The sequence below is a fragment of the Podarcis liolepis genome (assembly GCF_965112155.1).
Source record: "Podarcis liolepis genome assembly, chromosome: 10".
In the NCBI taxonomy this organism is placed as follows: Eukaryota; Metazoa; Chordata; class Lepidosauria; order Squamata; family Lacertidae; genus Podarcis; species Podarcis liolepis.
Window position 1 is genome coordinate 19,810,468 of NC_139562.1, and position 17,565 is coordinate 19,828,032.

At 47.0% G+C, this 17,565-nt stretch overlaps 1 protein-coding gene across 3 annotated transcripts in view; it reads left to right on the top strand.

The window, feature by feature from the left end:
• WASHC1 (WASH complex subunit 1) overlaps positions 1-17,565 on the top strand; it is a 59,117-nt gene that overhangs the window by 12,790 nt on the left and 28,762 nt on the right. For 2 of the 3 annotated variants that reach the window (XM_083462052.1, XM_083462050.1), the window contains exon 2: positions 8,503-8,657. In XM_083462052.1, coding sequence (XP_083318178.1) covers positions 8,509-8,657 — 149 coding nt within the window. In that variant the 5' untranslated portion in view covers positions 8,503-8,508. Of the gene's footprint in view, positions 1-8,128; positions 8,225-8,502; positions 8,658-17,565 lie in introns of those variants that run through there. The other variant, XM_083462051.1, reaches the window with a different exon arrangement.

The following is a 17,565-nucleotide window of genomic DNA, read 5'->3' on the forward strand; positions in this document are numbered from 1 at the left end:
GACACGTCCCTTGGCAGCCGTTCCCACTGGGGTGTTTCCTACTGGCGATTGCTAGGTGCTATTAAGACCCACTTCCTTGCAGCTTTGGGGTTTGTGTGTGTGTGTGTGTGTGTGTGTGTGTGAGAGAGAGAGAGAGAGAGAGAGAGAGAGAGAGAGAGAGAGAGAGAGAGAGAAAGAATACAGAAGCACTCAGGGCTGCCTCAGTTTGTAAGGAGCACAGATTTTCTCTTTAGTGCCAAGTGTAAAAGATTGGTGGGATGAGCATAATGGGTTTGGTCATGGTCAGGCTGCATAGGGTTTCCTGTACAGTGGTACCTCGGGTTAAGTACTTAATTCGTTCCGGAGGTCCGTTCTTAACCTGAAACTGTTCTTAACCTGAAGAACCACTTTAGCTAATAGGGCCTCCTGCTGCTGCCGCTCCGCTGGAGCACGATTTCTGTTCTCATCCTGAAGCAAAGTTCTTAACCCGAGGTAGTATTTCTTGGTTAGCGGAGTCTGTAACCTGAAGCGTATGTAATCTGAAGTGTATGTAACCCAAGGTACCACTGTACTCAATGCAGTGTCTACAGATTAGTTGGCAATGACTAGATATAGAGGGAATGTGCTCTGGTTTGTAGGAAATAAGCGTGAATGGGAAAGGAAGGGAGAAAACTATTTAAAAAACAGGCCTATTTTACACTGGCGGGGCATACTTCTATATCAGCTTTGCATTAAAGTGGCTTCCCCTCCCAAAATTGAAACACTGAACGAGAGAGTTCATGCAACTTCACATGACTGTTAGTTCCTGGATTTCCTGGAGAGCGAAAATAGCTATGAAGCCAAGTTTGGGAAGAAGACATGTTCTTTATCTAGATATGGACTCTACTGTGTCTTCATATGACTCTTTTACATTAATTTTTCTAACATGTGTAGTGTGGGGCAGGGGTAAGAACTCAGTCTGGAAACTTCTCCAACAGCCTATCCACAGAACCTATTCCTGCTTTATGTAGCAAGGGTTTTTGCTTTGCCATGCGCTTGACATAGATCACAGAATGTGAAATTGAATACCGCTACACTAGCAAGCCACGGGCATTCAGGGCACTGTGGCATGTGTTTGTCTGCATCCCACTGTGTGTTTACCAACACAGTTTTCCATTTTATAGTTTATAACATACGTTTGCCAGGCATATGCCAGTGCATGTGTGGCAGCACCCTCATTGTGCCGCGTGAATTGGGAGCAGTGGTATTTCGTCAGTAGGGCAAGCGTGTGCTTTTATTTACTTTTATCTAGAAGGACTTGAGAAACAGCCATCTAATGTGGTCTTGTTCATTCAGACGCCCCAAGCACGCCTTCATAAATGCAAGAAGAGCCTGCTGAGTCTGGCCAGTGGCCAACCAGGTGCCTGGGGGAAGCCTGAGCACTCTCACCTCCTGCAGTTTCCAGCAACTCGTGTTCAGAAGCATCATCTTGAGTACTCTGACCCTGGAGGCAGAGTGTATCTGCTGTGGCTAGTGGATAGGCTAGTTCCCTCCACATACAAAGAAAAGTAAGCTTAGGTCAGATAGAGAAATATAACCACCATGCCTTCCAAATTCCAATGAAAATTGCTGAGAAATGAGTACAGTGGTACCTCAGGTTACATACGCTTCAGGCTACATACGCTTCAGGTTACAGACTCCACTAACCCAGAAATAGTACCTCGGGTTAAGAACTTTGCTTCAGGATGAGAACAGAAATCGTGCTCCAGCAGCGCAGTGGCAGCAGGAGGCCCCATTAGCTAAAGTGGTGCTTCAGGTTAAGAACAGTTTCAGGTTAAGAACGGACCTCCAGAACGAATTAAGTACTTAACCAGAGGTACCACTGTATTCTGAATTTACCTCCTAAGAAAAGTCCTAAAAGGGGGGTAGCCAACGTGGTGCCCTCCACATGTTGGACTACAACTGCTCATTGGCTCTGCTGGCTGGGGCTGATGGGGGTTGGAGTTCAACAACACAGACTGGCTTTTTCTTAAAAGCGCTTTTTAGTGTGGGGTAGGGAGTTTTGCGTCTGACTGTGAGGCCTCAGTGCCTTGCATCCATGGGACCAGATAATGGGGAAGTTAGCTTTGAAGCTGGCCTTTTCCAGTGTCTTGTCAATTACTGACGAAAATAGGAAAGGATGTCAAAATGGCTAAGGTGTTCCTTAAGATCGGCACTTATCTGTCTGGAAGGAAGTATATTGTGATTGAAAGAACAATGAGGGTGAGACAGCTCTTGCTTCACTGCTCTCTTTCTGAAAGGTGATGTGCCAGCTTCTTTTCAATAAAATACCTGGGCAAATTTTTAATTTATATGCAGGTTAGTGGAGTCCAAAAGCCCCACCCCTTACAAAACAGAGATCCCTGTGTTGAATTTGATCCATTCAAGACTGGTACATACCACACCACACCCTGATACTCCACTAATACTCATTGGCTCCCCCAATCCTGGCTGGAATTTGCTCAGCAGCAACCCCGGGGAACAGGGATTTTTAAGCTTTACCAATGAAAATCACAGACTCAAGGGTGCACCTGAAACAAATCACTTAGGTTTTTTTGTGTTCAGAGCTTAATGGTAACATGAAAGTTTATAGAATTTATAGGAGATAGGTTACCTAAGATAAATATCAGAAAATAAAGCAAGTTATATATGATGAAATTCATAGCATCTTAAAACAACTGGATATAACACAGCAATGAATTAGTGGTTTAATAATGGTATGAACTAATGAATAGTATTGGCAATGCAATCAGTCTCCTAACTCCGTTCAGCTTATCTGGTTGTGAAGCAGTTGTATGTTTCCTAGCATATTAGATTAATAAAATTCATAGTTACCAATCGAAGGTAGTAGGCTAGGCTTTGTGGTGTCCAGTTGGGTGAAGCATGCAAAGCAAGGCAAATAACACAGCAAGAAAGAAACCCTGAATACACCAATTAGTAAGAGAACCAGGAGGGTGGACTTTTTTATCAATTTTGCATTGATTTTATTATGGGTACACCCATTTAAGATGTAGACTGTGAAGTACAATAATATTTGTTGATGGGGTAAGAAAGTAACTGGGACTCCTCCTTTACCCCTGGGTTTCCACACAGGACACTTTGACACATCCCAGCCTTCGCTTGACAAAACATGATATGCTTTCGCCTTTGTTTTGGCTTTGCGGCTGTTTTTCTGCTGCTGTTACCATAATGCCAGCATTTCAATTAGTACAGCAACAAAAACTTGCACAGAGATCCAGGCAGCTTACACAAACATATCACAGACACAACAGTGGCATCCATCTTGATCCATCATGGCTGCTCAACTTGCCGTCATAACTGCTGGTTATGCATGCATAGCTGGGCCGAGGTTAACACCCTGATAGGGTCAAGGAATGGCTGAACTCCCTTGTGGAACTGGGCCTACCATATCTGACAAGGTTATGAAAACTCCGCTTGTAGCAGCCAATGGAAGATGCTGCTGGCACTTGAAGGTCACTAATACTCTTCATGCAAAAGAAGGAGGGATTTGAAAAGAGTGGGGAAGCTGTGACCTTCCAGCTGTCATTAGACTTCAGCTCCCACCAGGATGAGAGCCATAGTCCAACAGCATCTGGGGGACGACAGGTTGCCCACCCCTGTCTTAAATGTTGAGCTGTTAAATCGATTGAGAAAAAGCCTTGAGAAAAGACTTGTCTAAAGCACTCATGGGTCTCTCTGTGTTAGGATCAGTTATTTAATGGAATGGGAGATAATTTGAGGCTTTCTTCTCTGATAGACACTGACCCACAAACAGAATTAAACAAGCATACATACAAGCTGGAACAGATAGAGCCAGTCAGTTTTAGTTGACCAAATACTTTAGAAATCCATAAAGTTTCTGCCACGGGGAACACTGAGTTTGTTCAAAATGAGTCCCTGAGCTTCAAACTTCTCTTTTTTGTTGTGTGTGTGCATGTTGCTACAGGTGGGGAGAGTGATGTTGCCCTCAGGTCTTGCTGGTAGACTTCCCATGGGCATCTGGTTGGCCACTGTCAGAAAAGGGTGCTGAACTAGACGGACCCTTGGCCTGATCCAGCAGAGGTCCTTCCTTCTTATGTTCTTTTCTTGTTTCCTATTTGATGTCGGCATAGCTATAGCGTTCTGAGCGCGGGGGAAGCTATCATGTAATGCTCTCATGCAACCACGCATTCCAGAAAAGCCGTCATGAAGATGGCTGACGGAAACCTATTATGTAGCTAAATGGGCCTCAGGAGGATCTTTGTCCCACCATCCTTCACAGACACGCTGCAGTCCACCTTGGCGAAATTTGCAGCCGCCGTTTGGAAACTCATGGTTTAAACCATTTGTATGTGAACATTTTGTCTCTTGTGTGAATCAGGAAGTTAAACCTTCTGCGTTCCAGCTGCCTGCTTGTGGGACACGCTTTGAACTACTGGCTTTCTGTCAAGGGAAAAGATAACCACCATATCTTTGAAAGCTGCGGATCTGTTTGCCTCTTCTGCCAGCTCCTCTGTGTACTTGGATGGGCTGTGCCTGCCCACTTTAATTAGCTCATCCTGAGACTTGGGAAGGAGGGCACAGCTGGAGATAACAATTCCCTGTTGGGGCACTTGCCCACTTTAGATCTTGGGAGGCTAGCTCCACCTGGCCTCCCTTGCTGCAGCACAGTGCATTTTGACAGTCAATGTGGCCCAGAGCTGTTTGAATTAAGTTGATGTTGGTTCTTAAGATCTTTATCCAGGCTCGGCTCATCAGCACAGAAGCTGTATTTAGAGAAGTGCCAGGTAATGAGAACAGCCAAACAGCCTGTGAAGTGCAATCTGCTGGAGGGCCTAATTACACCTATACTTATGCTTTTCCCCCAAGCTCTTCCTTCCACCCATCAGATGATGATTAGACCTATTTATAGGGGCAAGTTTCTTATTATTCAGTGCAGTGAAACTCATGCCAATCAAATCAGTACCATCTGCATCTTTGATTGCTGCTTAATAACACCATGGAACACAGTTTAATTAAAGCAGGGTATAAATAGACTTCAGCTCTCTCCCCCCCCAAAAAAAACCCTTCTTCATTTTGTCTTACCTAGGTATCTGCCACCTCCTTGCTTATTCTAAATAAATGCAAATTGAAGGTTGCTTGACTTGGAGATCAACACATCTCCACCCTCAAATAGCTCTGCTGAATCAAGAGTTTATCCTCCACTCTCCAAAGATTTATCTATCTGATTTGTGCTCCTTCAGGACAGAATACATAATGCTTTCCCCCATTGGATGCAAATACAGACAAGAGGACCAATAATCTGCTGGGCAACGCAGATAGGATTTGACAGAATGGCAGTGTAGCTTCAGAAGGATTTGCATTTTCCAAAAACTACACGCATATATCAAACTGCTAATAGAGCACTAAGGAACAGCATTTGTGGGTGTGCTTAAGAAAGCTTGGGCAGAATTTCTGGATGTTTTCTGTGTCCACAAAACTTTCAAATCTGAAGTCTGCTACCGTGAAGGGCTTGTGACAGCTATCCCCTCCCTCCTCTTCGTCCAGAGCACTTTTATTTATCTGTGGCGCAGTGAACATTACAAAACATGTGAATGGTACAGGTACCCACAATCACAAATTGGTAGCAGATCTAAACTCCTTCTAGTACAAACACTAGGGAAGCAGGGACAATTCATAGTACAGTGGTGCCTCGCAAGACGAAATTAATTCGTTCCGCAAGTCTCTTGGTCTTCCGAGTTTTTCGTCTTGCGATGCACGGTTTCCCATAGGAATGCATTGAAAATCAATTAATGCGTTCCTAGGGAAACCGCCTTTAGACCAGGTCCGGGGACAAGGGCTTTTCTTCCCACCCCCAGCATTTTAAAAAACCCCGGGACAGCGGAGGACTTCTCCGCTGTCCGGGGCGATCTTAAAATGCTGGCGGGCGGCATTTTAAAATCGCCCCGGGACACCGGAGGACTTCTCCGCTGTCCGGGGCGATTTAAAAGCCCCTGGGAAGGCAGGCAGGGGGGACAAAGACTGGACCTCTTCTGAAGGCGGGCGGGGGGCGAAAGTCTTTGCTCCCCCCCCCGCCTGCCTTCAAAAGCCCTCCGGGACAGGCAGGCAGGGGGGAGCAAAGACTTTCGCCCCCCGCCCGCCTTCAGAAGAGGTCCAGGACCTCTTCTGAAGGCGGGCGGGGGGCGAAAGTCTTTGCTCCCCCCCCCCGCCTGCCTTCAAAAGCCGTCCGGGACAGCAGAGAAACACAGCGTGTTTCTCCGCTCTCCCCCGGAAGGCAGGCAGGGGGGAGCAAAGACATTCGCCCCCCGCCTGCCTTCAGAAGAGGTCCAGGACCTCTTCTGAAGGCGGGCGGGGGGCGAAAGTCTATGCTCCCCCCTGCCTGCCTTCAAAAGCCGTCCGGGACAGCGGAGAAACGCGCTGTGTTTCTCCGCTCTCCCGGGAAGGCAGGCAGGGGGGAACAAAGACTTTCGCCCCCCGCCCGCCTTCAGAAGGTGTTCCCTCCCCGCCGCCGGGCTTCGGAGCATCGTTCCGAAGCCCGGCGGCGGCGGCGGGAGGAGGCGTTCCCGCCCCACCGCCCGGCTTCGGAGGAGCCTTCCGAAGCCTGGCGGCGGCGGGAGGAGGTGTTCCCGCCCCGCCGCCAGGCTTCGGAGGAGGTCCGAGGACAGTGGGGAAGACGCGCTGCGCTTCCCCGCTGTCCCGGATATTTCCCTATGGGCTGTCGTCTTGCGAAGCAAGCCCATAGGGAAATTCGTCTTGCGAAGCGCCTCCAAAATGGAAAACCCTTTCGTCTAGCGGGTTTTCCGTCTTGCGAGGTGTTCGTCTTGCGAGGTACCACTGTACTAATATGCAACACTCAAAATTATCAGTACAAATTGAGATTAACACCACCAGCAAAATACTATTGTGGATGATCCTCTTTGCAGTCCATAGAGGACATCTTTAGAAAATTGCAGTGAATTTGTTGCCTAAAGGTGGCGACCTTGTTTGTAATGGTTTGATTGTGGTGCGCCAACAGATCACAGAAACTATCAGACAGGGTCCAGCCAGTTCTTGTCCTCAAAAGTTTCTGAGATCTCTCTACAAGGGACTCGTTATACCATGTAGGCTGTGCCTGCACTTTCTCAGATCCTTGAATAGCTAGCCAAGCAGACGCAACCTTTACATGGACAGTTTGTATGCACATAAGCCCTCTTGGACACTGTGCTAAAAAATTGTCTCAAGTGGGATCAAAATGGCTGATTCTGCTCTCTGTGAGTCCATTCAAACAAAAGGTTAAATACACTCCTATATCTCCCACTTGTGTTTGCTACTTCCAGAACCTCAGCACAAGTTGCTGTTGTTTTTCAACGTGAGGAAGCCCACTGTGGTTAGATGTGTTCCAAAAAAGCGTTCCAATTCTTTTACTTGACATCCCTGCTGTCCTACTACTTCTCATCTGGAAGTGAGGTGTAGCCCTCTCAAAATGGGCCACTGCTTGGCCCACTTCTGTCTGTCACAAGGGGAGATAAAAGCCTCTTTGACAACTTTTCATTTTAAAAAAAAAATCGCAACTTCAAGGGTGTTTCTGGCTTCTCCTGCCAGTCTGTCGTTTTGAATTGATACTGCTCAACACTCCTGACTTATTTTGATGATGGAGCTGCCAAATCCTATGACCCACTGTCTGATGCTCTCTTTATCACTTCTTCATGGGGGGAACAATCTCAGAAGGTGGTGGAGTAAATTCCAGTTTGTCAGATGGGCTCTGTTGGCCTAAGCTTTTTCCTTTCCCTTTTGTCTTACCAGTCTGCCTTCATCTCCTAGTAATAAATGAATCCCACTTGGACTTCTGGGCACGTGCTTCTAGAGGAGTGGAGCTGGTGCTAGAGGTTTGCTGGGTTGACCAAATGCCTGGGCCCCTAAGGTTCACTTTGATGTTCTCAAGCACCCAGTGGAAAATGAAGGGTTGCGTTCCCCATCCCAAATCCTCTGTAGCCTGACAGTCCCCATATCCTGGTACAGGCCCTGCAGAGGAGTAAATCGGGGAGCTCTAATTTCATGTAGCAGCACTTGGATTTTCGCAATTACTAATATTGTGTACAAATAATGGTTAGAGGCACTAGTTGGTGCATAGGGTGTGAGGTTGAGCAAAACCAACTAACTCACTAATGCAGTTGCATCTGTGAATTTGATCTGCTCTTGCATCTTTGAAATAATTGCCATGGGCTTATGATCCCAGACCCTCTAGAAGTCCAGAGGGATGGACTTGGAGGTAACAATCAACGCTATCAAAAGCCTTCTGCCGTAGAGCGTTGCATGGCACTAGAAAACTCGGGGGTTGGCAAGGCAACCTTTTGGAGCTGGTTGTTGGACTAGAACTCCATCGTCCCTGGCTATTGGCCATGCTGGCTGGGGCTGATGGAAGTTGTTGTCCATAGCATCTGGGGGGCACCAGGTGTGGGGAGGCTAGAACAGAACTCTACTCCCAGGAATCAGGATGCTGACATGGAAATGAATAAACTTTTAACAAGCTGTTGGTTGTCTTCTCAGGCAAAAATGGCTACTGTGACCCGGAAGTATTTCCTTGAGGGACAGACGTACTCTGTTCCCCTCATCCAGCCTGACCTCCACAGGGAAGAAACTATTCACCAGATAGCAGATGCACTTCAATACCTGCAGAAAGTCTCAAGCGATATCTTCAACAGGTATGGTTCAGCCGTATTGTGCGGTGGGAAACGGAGAAGTACATTGTGTGTGGGGGGGTGCTTAATCACCCACTTGGGGTTTTTTAGCCTCTGGGTGTCTGGCAGTCCAAGAAGTGAAGAAAGCTCAGCTCTGAATAGGCCCAGATTGCTGCCTGCCCTCACATCTCTGTGTGATGGATCAGTGTTATGAAAGCAGCAGCTCTGTGAGTCCAGGCAGCCCTTGCTCCTGCCTCGTCCCCCACACAACAGAGGAGGTTGATTAATGCCTAACAAATTAAGAATTGAAAAGTCTCCCCCTGCCCCCCCCCAAAAAGATGATCAAAATTCTGGTAGCTCTCCCAGCAACAATAATATGTTAGGAAAGTCTCCTGTAGGCCCCCTGCTATTCAGAAATCTAGTCCAGAATCTCTTCCACAGGAATGTTGACGGTAACCAAAAATTTGTTCGATATTTTGCTTGGTACCACCTGTTAAGATAGTCTAAAAGGGCCCTGTTCTGCATTACTTCTTTGTGTGTTGTTGAATATCTATAGCAGGCATGGGCATCCTGGCCACAGTCCCCCATGCTCAACCTTCTGGGGCCAGCAAGGTTGGCCAGACATTCTCCACTCTCCATGCTGACAAACCAGAGGCCTTATCACAGGTCAAGGACACATTCCAGTTACATGAAATCAGTAGAGGAGGGTGCAGAGCAGGGCCAGTTAAGAGGTATAGCAAGGATGTGTGTTGCCTGGACAGAGTCCCAAAGACCATGCAGAGAGACCTGGGGCCACATTCGGAACTCCAGGCCTGAGGTTCCCCACCCATGACATAGCAAGTAGCAGGGCCTTAAAGCAGTAGCCTCATGTTTATGGAGCAATCTCCATCTGTGTCTCCCCCAGCAGCTTTTAGGAAACATGGCAGAGCCTGCCTACCTTGTAAAATGAGACTGAATTACTATATTGGGCAGTTATTGCATTATGATTTGAACTGTCACTGAGACACAAGTGTTACTCTGACGTTGCTTAGGTTTTTTTAGTCTATTAAGTTGCTGCTGTTCTTAAATGGAGTGTTGTGTATCTATTCGTGGGCTGCCTCGAGCATATGGAGACGTGGGATATATAAATGGTCTAAATTAAACAAATCAACCCTCCAGTTGCAGTGGGGCTGTCAGAATTTGGAATACCGCAAATGGGTGTTGGGGGTGAGGGTGCCACTTTCCAAATATAATTCAGCTTTCAAGAAAGCGGGTGCGATTTAGACTTCAGGCGTTCTTTGTTCTTACAGTTTTAATTCTGAGCACTGTTAGGCTGTGACAAATTAAGTGCTGTTGCATCAACAGCTACACCGACTGCAAGATCTTATTTCTGTACCCTTGTCTACCTGCACATCACAAATGTAGCCTTGGATCTGTGTGGTTTTAAAACAGTACAGTGGTACCTTGTGTTACATACGCTTCAGGTTACATACGCTTCAGGTTACAGACTCCGCTAACCCAGAAATAGTACCTCGGGTGAAGAACTTTGCTTCAGGATGAGAACAGAAATTGTGCTCCAGCGGCGCGGCAGCAGTAGGAGGCCCCGTTAGCTAAAGTGGTGCTTCAGGTTAAGAACAGTTTCAGGTTAAGTACGGACCTCCGGAACGAATTAAGTACTTAACCCGAGGTACCACTGTAATGTGCACTGAAGAGGCTAGTTAAGGTAACTGCTGAGAAGTGTATAGCAAAGCCACTCTTTTCCCCCACCCACCACAAAACAAGTAAATGTTAAAAATGCAAACATTCCCAGTGGCCAGGAATTGCAAGTGGAGCTTGTGCTGTTGCAGTCAGGTCCTTCTTGCCACAGGCCTGTCAAGTCCAGCATTCTGCTGTCATAGTGGCCAACCAGGTGCTTATGAGAAGCTCACAAGCAAGACATGAGCTTAGCAGCTTTCTCATGATCCTCAGAAACTGCTATTCAGGGGCATTCTGCCCCAGATGCTTCCCCTTGTACAGAAGCAGAAGCCAGAATGTCAGGAAGGGATGTCTAAAAAATTATGACAAAAGATAGAGGCAGGACTCCAGTTCACAGGTGGCCCTTTTTCTTGAAGTGGTCTTACATTTTACACTGGGGTGACTAACCTGCAACCCTCCAGATGTTGCTGAACTACAACTCCCATCATTCTCAGCCAGCCCAGTCAGGGATGATGGGATCTGTAGTCTGGCAACATCTGGAAGGGGCACAGATTAACCACCCTTGCCTTCTAGCCACGGGAACGTATGAGTTATTTCTGTATACCGCAGTGCCCCTCCCATCCTTCCCCGGGAGAAAGGGCTCCCTCTCTTAGCATGCCTGTCACACTCAAATCTCGGAACGCCAGCCGTGGCACTGCTCCCTTACTCTTGAGTGCACTTCTGGCTTGTAATTACTAATTCTTTCCTACAACAGGAGAGACTCCATCAGGCCTTTTGTTTGCTTTGCCTTTCCTTGGAGCCCTCTGATATAATTAATAATGATTCGGTAATTATGCAGGCGTCTGATTAAAAGTTCCATAACCTTGGGTGTTCTGTGCCAATCAGAGGGAAAGCTTTCAAGGTGAGAATCTCACCACTTAGCAGAGAATGACCTTTTCTTTCTGCTATCTTGAGATAAGGTGTCTGGATCTCACATTTGGGGGTGGGGGAGAGCTCTGGCTTATCAGGGTGAAGTGTTAAGCTTTGAGCCTTCAAAGAGGGAGTTGTGCTGAGGGTATGGATTGGAGTGCCTCTGGTGTAGCATCTGCAGTGAACTGGTCGAAAGGACTCTCTCTGGGCCTTATATCACACCATCACAGGACTTCTTTGGGGTGAATGTGCACTAAGATTTTCCCCTCATCCTAAAGGTGTGTTTGTCTGTAAGGCAGGACTCTGCATCTGCTGGTGTTTTACTTCTACCTAAACGCCGAAAGGGGACGCAGGTGGTGCTGTGGGTAAAACTTCAGTGCCTAGGACCTGCTGATCGCATGGTCGGCGGTTCAAATCCCCGTGGCGGGGTGAGCTCCCGTCGTTCGGTCCCAGCTCCTGCCCACCTAGCAGTTCGAAAGCACCCCTAAGTGCAAGTAGATAAATAGGTACCGCTTAATAGCGGGAAGGTAAACGGCTGGCTCGCCAGCTGCAGCTTCGTCATGCTGGCCACGTGACCCGGAAGTGTCTTCGGACAGCGCCGGCTCACGGCCTCTTGAGTGAGATGGGCGCGCAACCCTAGAGTCGGACACGACTGGCCCGTACGGGCAGGGGTACCTTTACCTTTACCGTTACCTTTTTAAACACCAAAAACTGCAGAAACTTGACTCCCAAGGCTTTCAGCGTATGTTTTGAAAAGTTTCTAGATGCCATGTGTAAAGATTTTATTGGGAAAGTGTGTTGAAATCTTGAAGGCCCGAGGAGTTGAATAGCATTCCAGTGATCAGAGGGTGTGCTGCAGTAGCCTTATGTAACTTATTGTCTCTCCCCTTGACCATTACACACCTGTCGCTGTACCATAAGCTTCCTAATCCATAACCAGCAGAATAAATGGCGCAGATCTGCAAGATGTTGGGGCTGCCATTTAAAAGCCCAGAACATGCACAATCCTTCTCGTGTGTTCCACTCTTTGCATAGGCCAGGGCAGGTATCCAGCAACTAGTTACAACCCAGATGCCCCTGAGCTTGCAAAACAGGGAGGCCATGTTTCCTGCTTTACAGAGGAAAATCCTCTATTTGAAGGGCTGTCTAACTCCAGTGCAGTTTTAAGATAAAGCAGTTCTAAGAAAGGGAGGGTTGAAGGGTTCCTGAAACAGCCCATCAATGGCTAGCACTTGGATTTCAGACTGAGCAGGCAAACAGGTCACATGCTTCACAGTCTTCCCTGCTATATACATTAGCATATGAAAATTTTATGTTTATTTGTGCCGTCCTGCCCTTCTTGGTGATCCGTAAGTCACCACTCTATTGCAAAACGACTACCGTGTGCTCCATTTGCACATTAAAAAGGGGGGAAAGTGGGAAGCTGGAGACAGAATGGTTGCTGTCTAGGACATCTGCATCAAGAGTTGGACAACTTTCCAGCATTTTGAAGTGAAGCATTGAAAACCATAATTGGTAGTAGTTTGGATGTCTGCTGGTTGGGCATCATTATCCAGGCAGGCCAGAGATCCTGCACACAGAGGCGTAGGAAGGTCAGGTGGTACCCAGTGCAGAAAATTTCTTGTCAAACCCCCCCCCCCATTGATTTGATTTTTATTATTATTATTTTGCCTGCAAAGATGGTTTTACATTATTTCATATTTTCTTACAAAGGAATGTGGATTCTGAGCCTCTGATAACAAGTAGGTGACAGATACTTAAATCTACAGGATGGATTGTGTTTTGGCTTGTGTTATTTTATTTATATTTATTTATTGTTTATTTATGTAATAAAATTTATTTTTAAAAGCCTTCAAAGTGGTTTACCAAAACAAAACAAAAAACACAGCAGTAAAATCAGTAAAAAATTTAAAAAATTTAAATTTAAAATTTAAAAAAGCAGTAAAAAATTAACAATCCTACTTTAAAACATACAAAAGCTAAAATATTAAGATTAAAATTACTTCAAGTTCCTAAGCATCTAGGTATGCTTGCTTAAAGAAGAATGCTTTTAGCAGGTGCCCTTAAAGAGTCTAGCAAAGGCATGTGCTTTGCTGAAATTTCAGCCTTCACGACATAGGAAAACGGTCAAGTAAACAGCTGTTTTCGTGGAGGAGGGTCGAGATATTAACTGATATGCATGAAATTTCATATGTAGCTATATAATCCCTAGTGCAGTAAGATAAGACCTTTGGAGCAGGCATTATAAAAAAAAAAGTTTTTTATGAACCACCCTAGTAGGGCAGTAATTGTTCCTTGATAATTTGTCACCCCCCTCCATGATGGCACCTGGGGCGGACCGCCCCCTGCCCCCCCTTTCCTATACCCCTGCCCGCACAATGACCTAATTGCTCGCCTCCCTCAAGAGAGTTTCCACAGCAGCTTGGGAGACCAATCCTAGCCAGTCCTTATAAATTGCACAGGACTCTGTCCCCTCGTATCCTGGGTTCCAGCACTTCAGTTAAACAAATGTTCCCAAAGACATGCTGAGTACATGAGTTGCTCAGTGTAGTTAGGTGGCAGGCCAGAGTCCGAGCTCTTTTTTAAAAAGCACATAAAAATGGATGAATTAAGTTTTATCATGCCACAAAAGAAGTTCACGGCACAATGCATTTGTTAGTCTTTAAGGTGCCAGGAGGCTTTTCATTGTCCTCATAACAGACCGGCGTGGCTACCCTTCCAAAATGGAACACTGTCCCTGCTGCCAAGCAATACCTGCTAAAAACGTACTGGGGAGAGTTGTACTTGCCCCCCTTGCTCACCATAATGCTGTGTACACATGTCGTGCCGAGTGATGCTTGATCGATGCCACGTGCGTTTTGAAGAGTCTGGGATTTTGCAGGCAGGACTCTTTGCTTCCGAAAGAAACTGAAGGAGGTTTTTAGTGGCACTTGAAAAACAAGTGGCCTCTGCTCTGTAGCCTGAGACCTTTGGCTCAAGCCGATTATCAGATCAACTTTGGATGCCACCAGGGCAGTGCTTGCATAGTGATTTGGAGAATTCTCCCTAAATAAAGAGGAGGCTATATTCTCACATGGTGGGCGAGGGGAAAAGAGAGGAGCATGTCATGAGAATTGTGTAGCGTATACCGACTTCAGCCTGGATTGGGTTCAGACACATCCACGCAAATATGAATTTCCAGTAGTGAGCATCCTTGGATTTATTTCCGCCTTGGCCCTGCTTACTTTGGGTGTCATATTTTTCATGACTTCCCATGAGCATCTGGTTGGCTGCCATGCTGAACTAGGTAGACCTTTGGGCTGCCATGCTGAGGTAGGTAGACCTTTGGTCTCATCCAGCGGGGCTCTTCATATGCTTTTTAGGGCAATGGCCTTTAACCTTTTGAAGCCCTAGCTTTAAAATGGGCCTCTATGTTGCAGGTAAAATTTGCACTTTTTTACCTGTATATGTGGTTCTCTTTCTCCTCCCAGCCGCCACAGTGCATGGTATTTGTGGTTTCCCTCTTCATGAATCCTAAGTCAGATGGAAACGGGGAAATATTTGCAGTCAGGGCTGGAGTTAGGTGTGATGAGGCCCTAAGCTACTGAAGGTAATGGGGCCCTTTATATGTCCAGCTGTCCTTTGTCAACAACAAATTGTCGCTGTTTTTTGTGTTGAATATTTGCTATATGGTAATTTATGGACCTAAGAGGTATCTAAAGCCATTTGCACAAGAGAGTGGGGCCCTGAGCTATAGCTTGTTTAGCTTATACGTAAATCCGGCACTGTTTGCAATGTTGCAGGGGGTGCGGAAAATGAACGCTGCAGCTGGTGCTAGAAGCAGCCTTGCGGCCAAACCATTACAGCTTGTCAAAACATTAATATCCCACCTTTCTGTCAAAAGGCCCCCCAAGCCAGCTTTCAATCCAGTTGTTTAAAACGATTGATTTACAAATTGCCAATGTACAACAGGTAGAAGAGAAACTTGAAAGCAGCCAGAAGAATAAGCACAGCAGCAGCAAAGAACAACATAGCCTCTTAGATGAACAGGGTGGACTTTGGTCTTTCAAATTTCTGTGAGGCCAAAATTGAGCACTCCACTACCTCTCACCTTCCATTCTGCTCAATTCACGGCATCTTAATTGCAGTGCCCTGTGGCGCCCCCTAGGCTCTGTTCTCAGTGTGGCAGTAGGGGCAGATTTACGGCAGTGTGAACAGTGTGGTTGTCAAGAAGGGCGCCTTCTCAAAGCCCATTAAGCGCTTGCCCGGCTTTGGGAAGGAGATAGGGAGGGCTCTAGGACCCTGCCAGAGCTTCATGCTTCCTTCCCAAAGCCTGACTTAAGGGCTTCAAATGGTCTTGTACAGGGTGGCATATTACCAAGGTCCTCAGTGGCAGTGGAACCAGTCACACTGCCCTAAATCCGCCTCTGTAGTGAGCCATCCTGCCTGCCATCTCTCCAGCGATGGGCATTGTAATCATAGAAGCAATCAACATTAGGAGAATAGAATGGTTGTTTCCTGCTGTGTAGGCATACCATTCCGTAATGGCTGGCAACACTCAGCAGCACCATTTTATAAGCCTTACCAGCATAGCTGCTTGTGGGACTTACAGGGCATTTTGACACCTTCTGTCCTTCCTATACTACAGTTAGCAGGACCTCATAAGCAACATCCACAGAGGGCCAACCCCAGGGATCTTGGCTGGAATTGCAACTGGCACCAGTATATTTCTTAAAATGCAGCATAGATTTCAGAACAAGAGTCAAATGTCGTTGAATGAGAGCCATACACCCACCAATTAGGGACCAGTGCCCTGGGAGAACAGAGCTTTGTATCGCTTAAGGACAACTTGTTCTAGCATCTCTGCATGGTGACTCTCAACTCCCCAGGAAGGCGTGTTAATCACTGCATGTGTATGCTTGCTGGCCCCTAATGTATGTATACCCTCTAAGCAGTTCAATAGCATAACGTCTCTTAAGCCAGCAAATTGTGTTCTGGGAAATGCCAAGTGCAGAAGGTTGATATAGTTAGCCCCTACATGCTTTGACTCTAAATGCCTGGTGTATTTAGCAAATCTGGCTGCAGTTCTTCCTTTCCCCATATATTATACGAAGGTCAGGCTTCAGGGGAACGGTCTTCAGCTTGCTAGTATAGTTAGCACTTAAATGGCAGGGAAGGGCCAGAGCGGAATGGTAGAGTGTCTGCTTAGCATGCGTGCAGGAAGTCTCAGCTTCAGATCCAGGTAAAGCTGGGAAATACACCTGTCCGAAATGCTGGAAAGGTGAGCTAGTTGGACCAGTGCTTTGACTCTGCACAAGGCAGCTTCCTGTGCTCATACATAGCACATCCAGAGAGAGTCCCTATGGAAGTTGTGTCCTTAATCAGCTTTGGCTGTGGCCAGCTTCCTTAAATGTGGAAGGGTCATGCTTGTCTAGACAGGTTGCTCTAGGGTGCGGTCCTCTGTCATGGCAGCTTGGTCCAGACGTGTTTGGCTCATTCAGCTACCCACTCAAGGGCTGAACATGCCTCTCCTAAGAAATTGAGTAGGTCCTAGAGGAACCACTCGCTTCCCAGGAGGAAAGAGTCGTAGAGATGTGAAGGCTCAGGGAAAAAGTGGGGAGGGGACCCCATTTTCCTTAGTTCTTCTCCTGAAGCCAATTTTTGCCCAAAAAATTGGACTGTTACATGTGAAAGGATAGAGAAGCTTGTTTCAGTCCCAGCATACCTTCAGTTTTTAGAGATCCATTCCTTTGATAGCTCAATTGGTTAGAGCATGGTGCTGATAATGCCAAGGTTGCAGGTTCGATCCCTGTATGGGACAGCTGCATATTCCTGCATTGGAGGGGGTTGGACTAGAATTCAGGGGTCAGCAACCTAAGGCCCATGGGCCAGAAGCGGCCCACGGAGGCTGTTTAACCGGCCCATGAGCTGCCCCCAAAGTGAGCCGCCCATTCGGCAATTCCCCATGCTAAACCAGCACGGCGCGGGGACTCTCTTCCGCAGCTCCGGAAATCGCTCCTGCGTATGCCCAGACGCCGGAAAGCGCTTCTGCACATGCCCTGATGCCAGAAATTGCATCTGCGCAGGCTGATTTTCAGCATCTGGGCATGTGCAGAAGCGATTTCCGGCACCGTGGACATGAGCAGATGTGATTTCTGGCATCATGCTGCGCCAGCCCGGCCCACGGAGGATCTCTGCAGGAGTGATCCGGCCCATGCCCAGTGAGCCTTGCTGACCCCAAGACTAGATGATCCCTAGGGTCCCTTCCAACTCTACAATTCTATGAAATTTGACGACAAATGCAAAGAAGCAGCCACCGATAGTGATAGCTCAGCAAAGGAGACTGATTAAATTGGTTGGTGCTTGACAT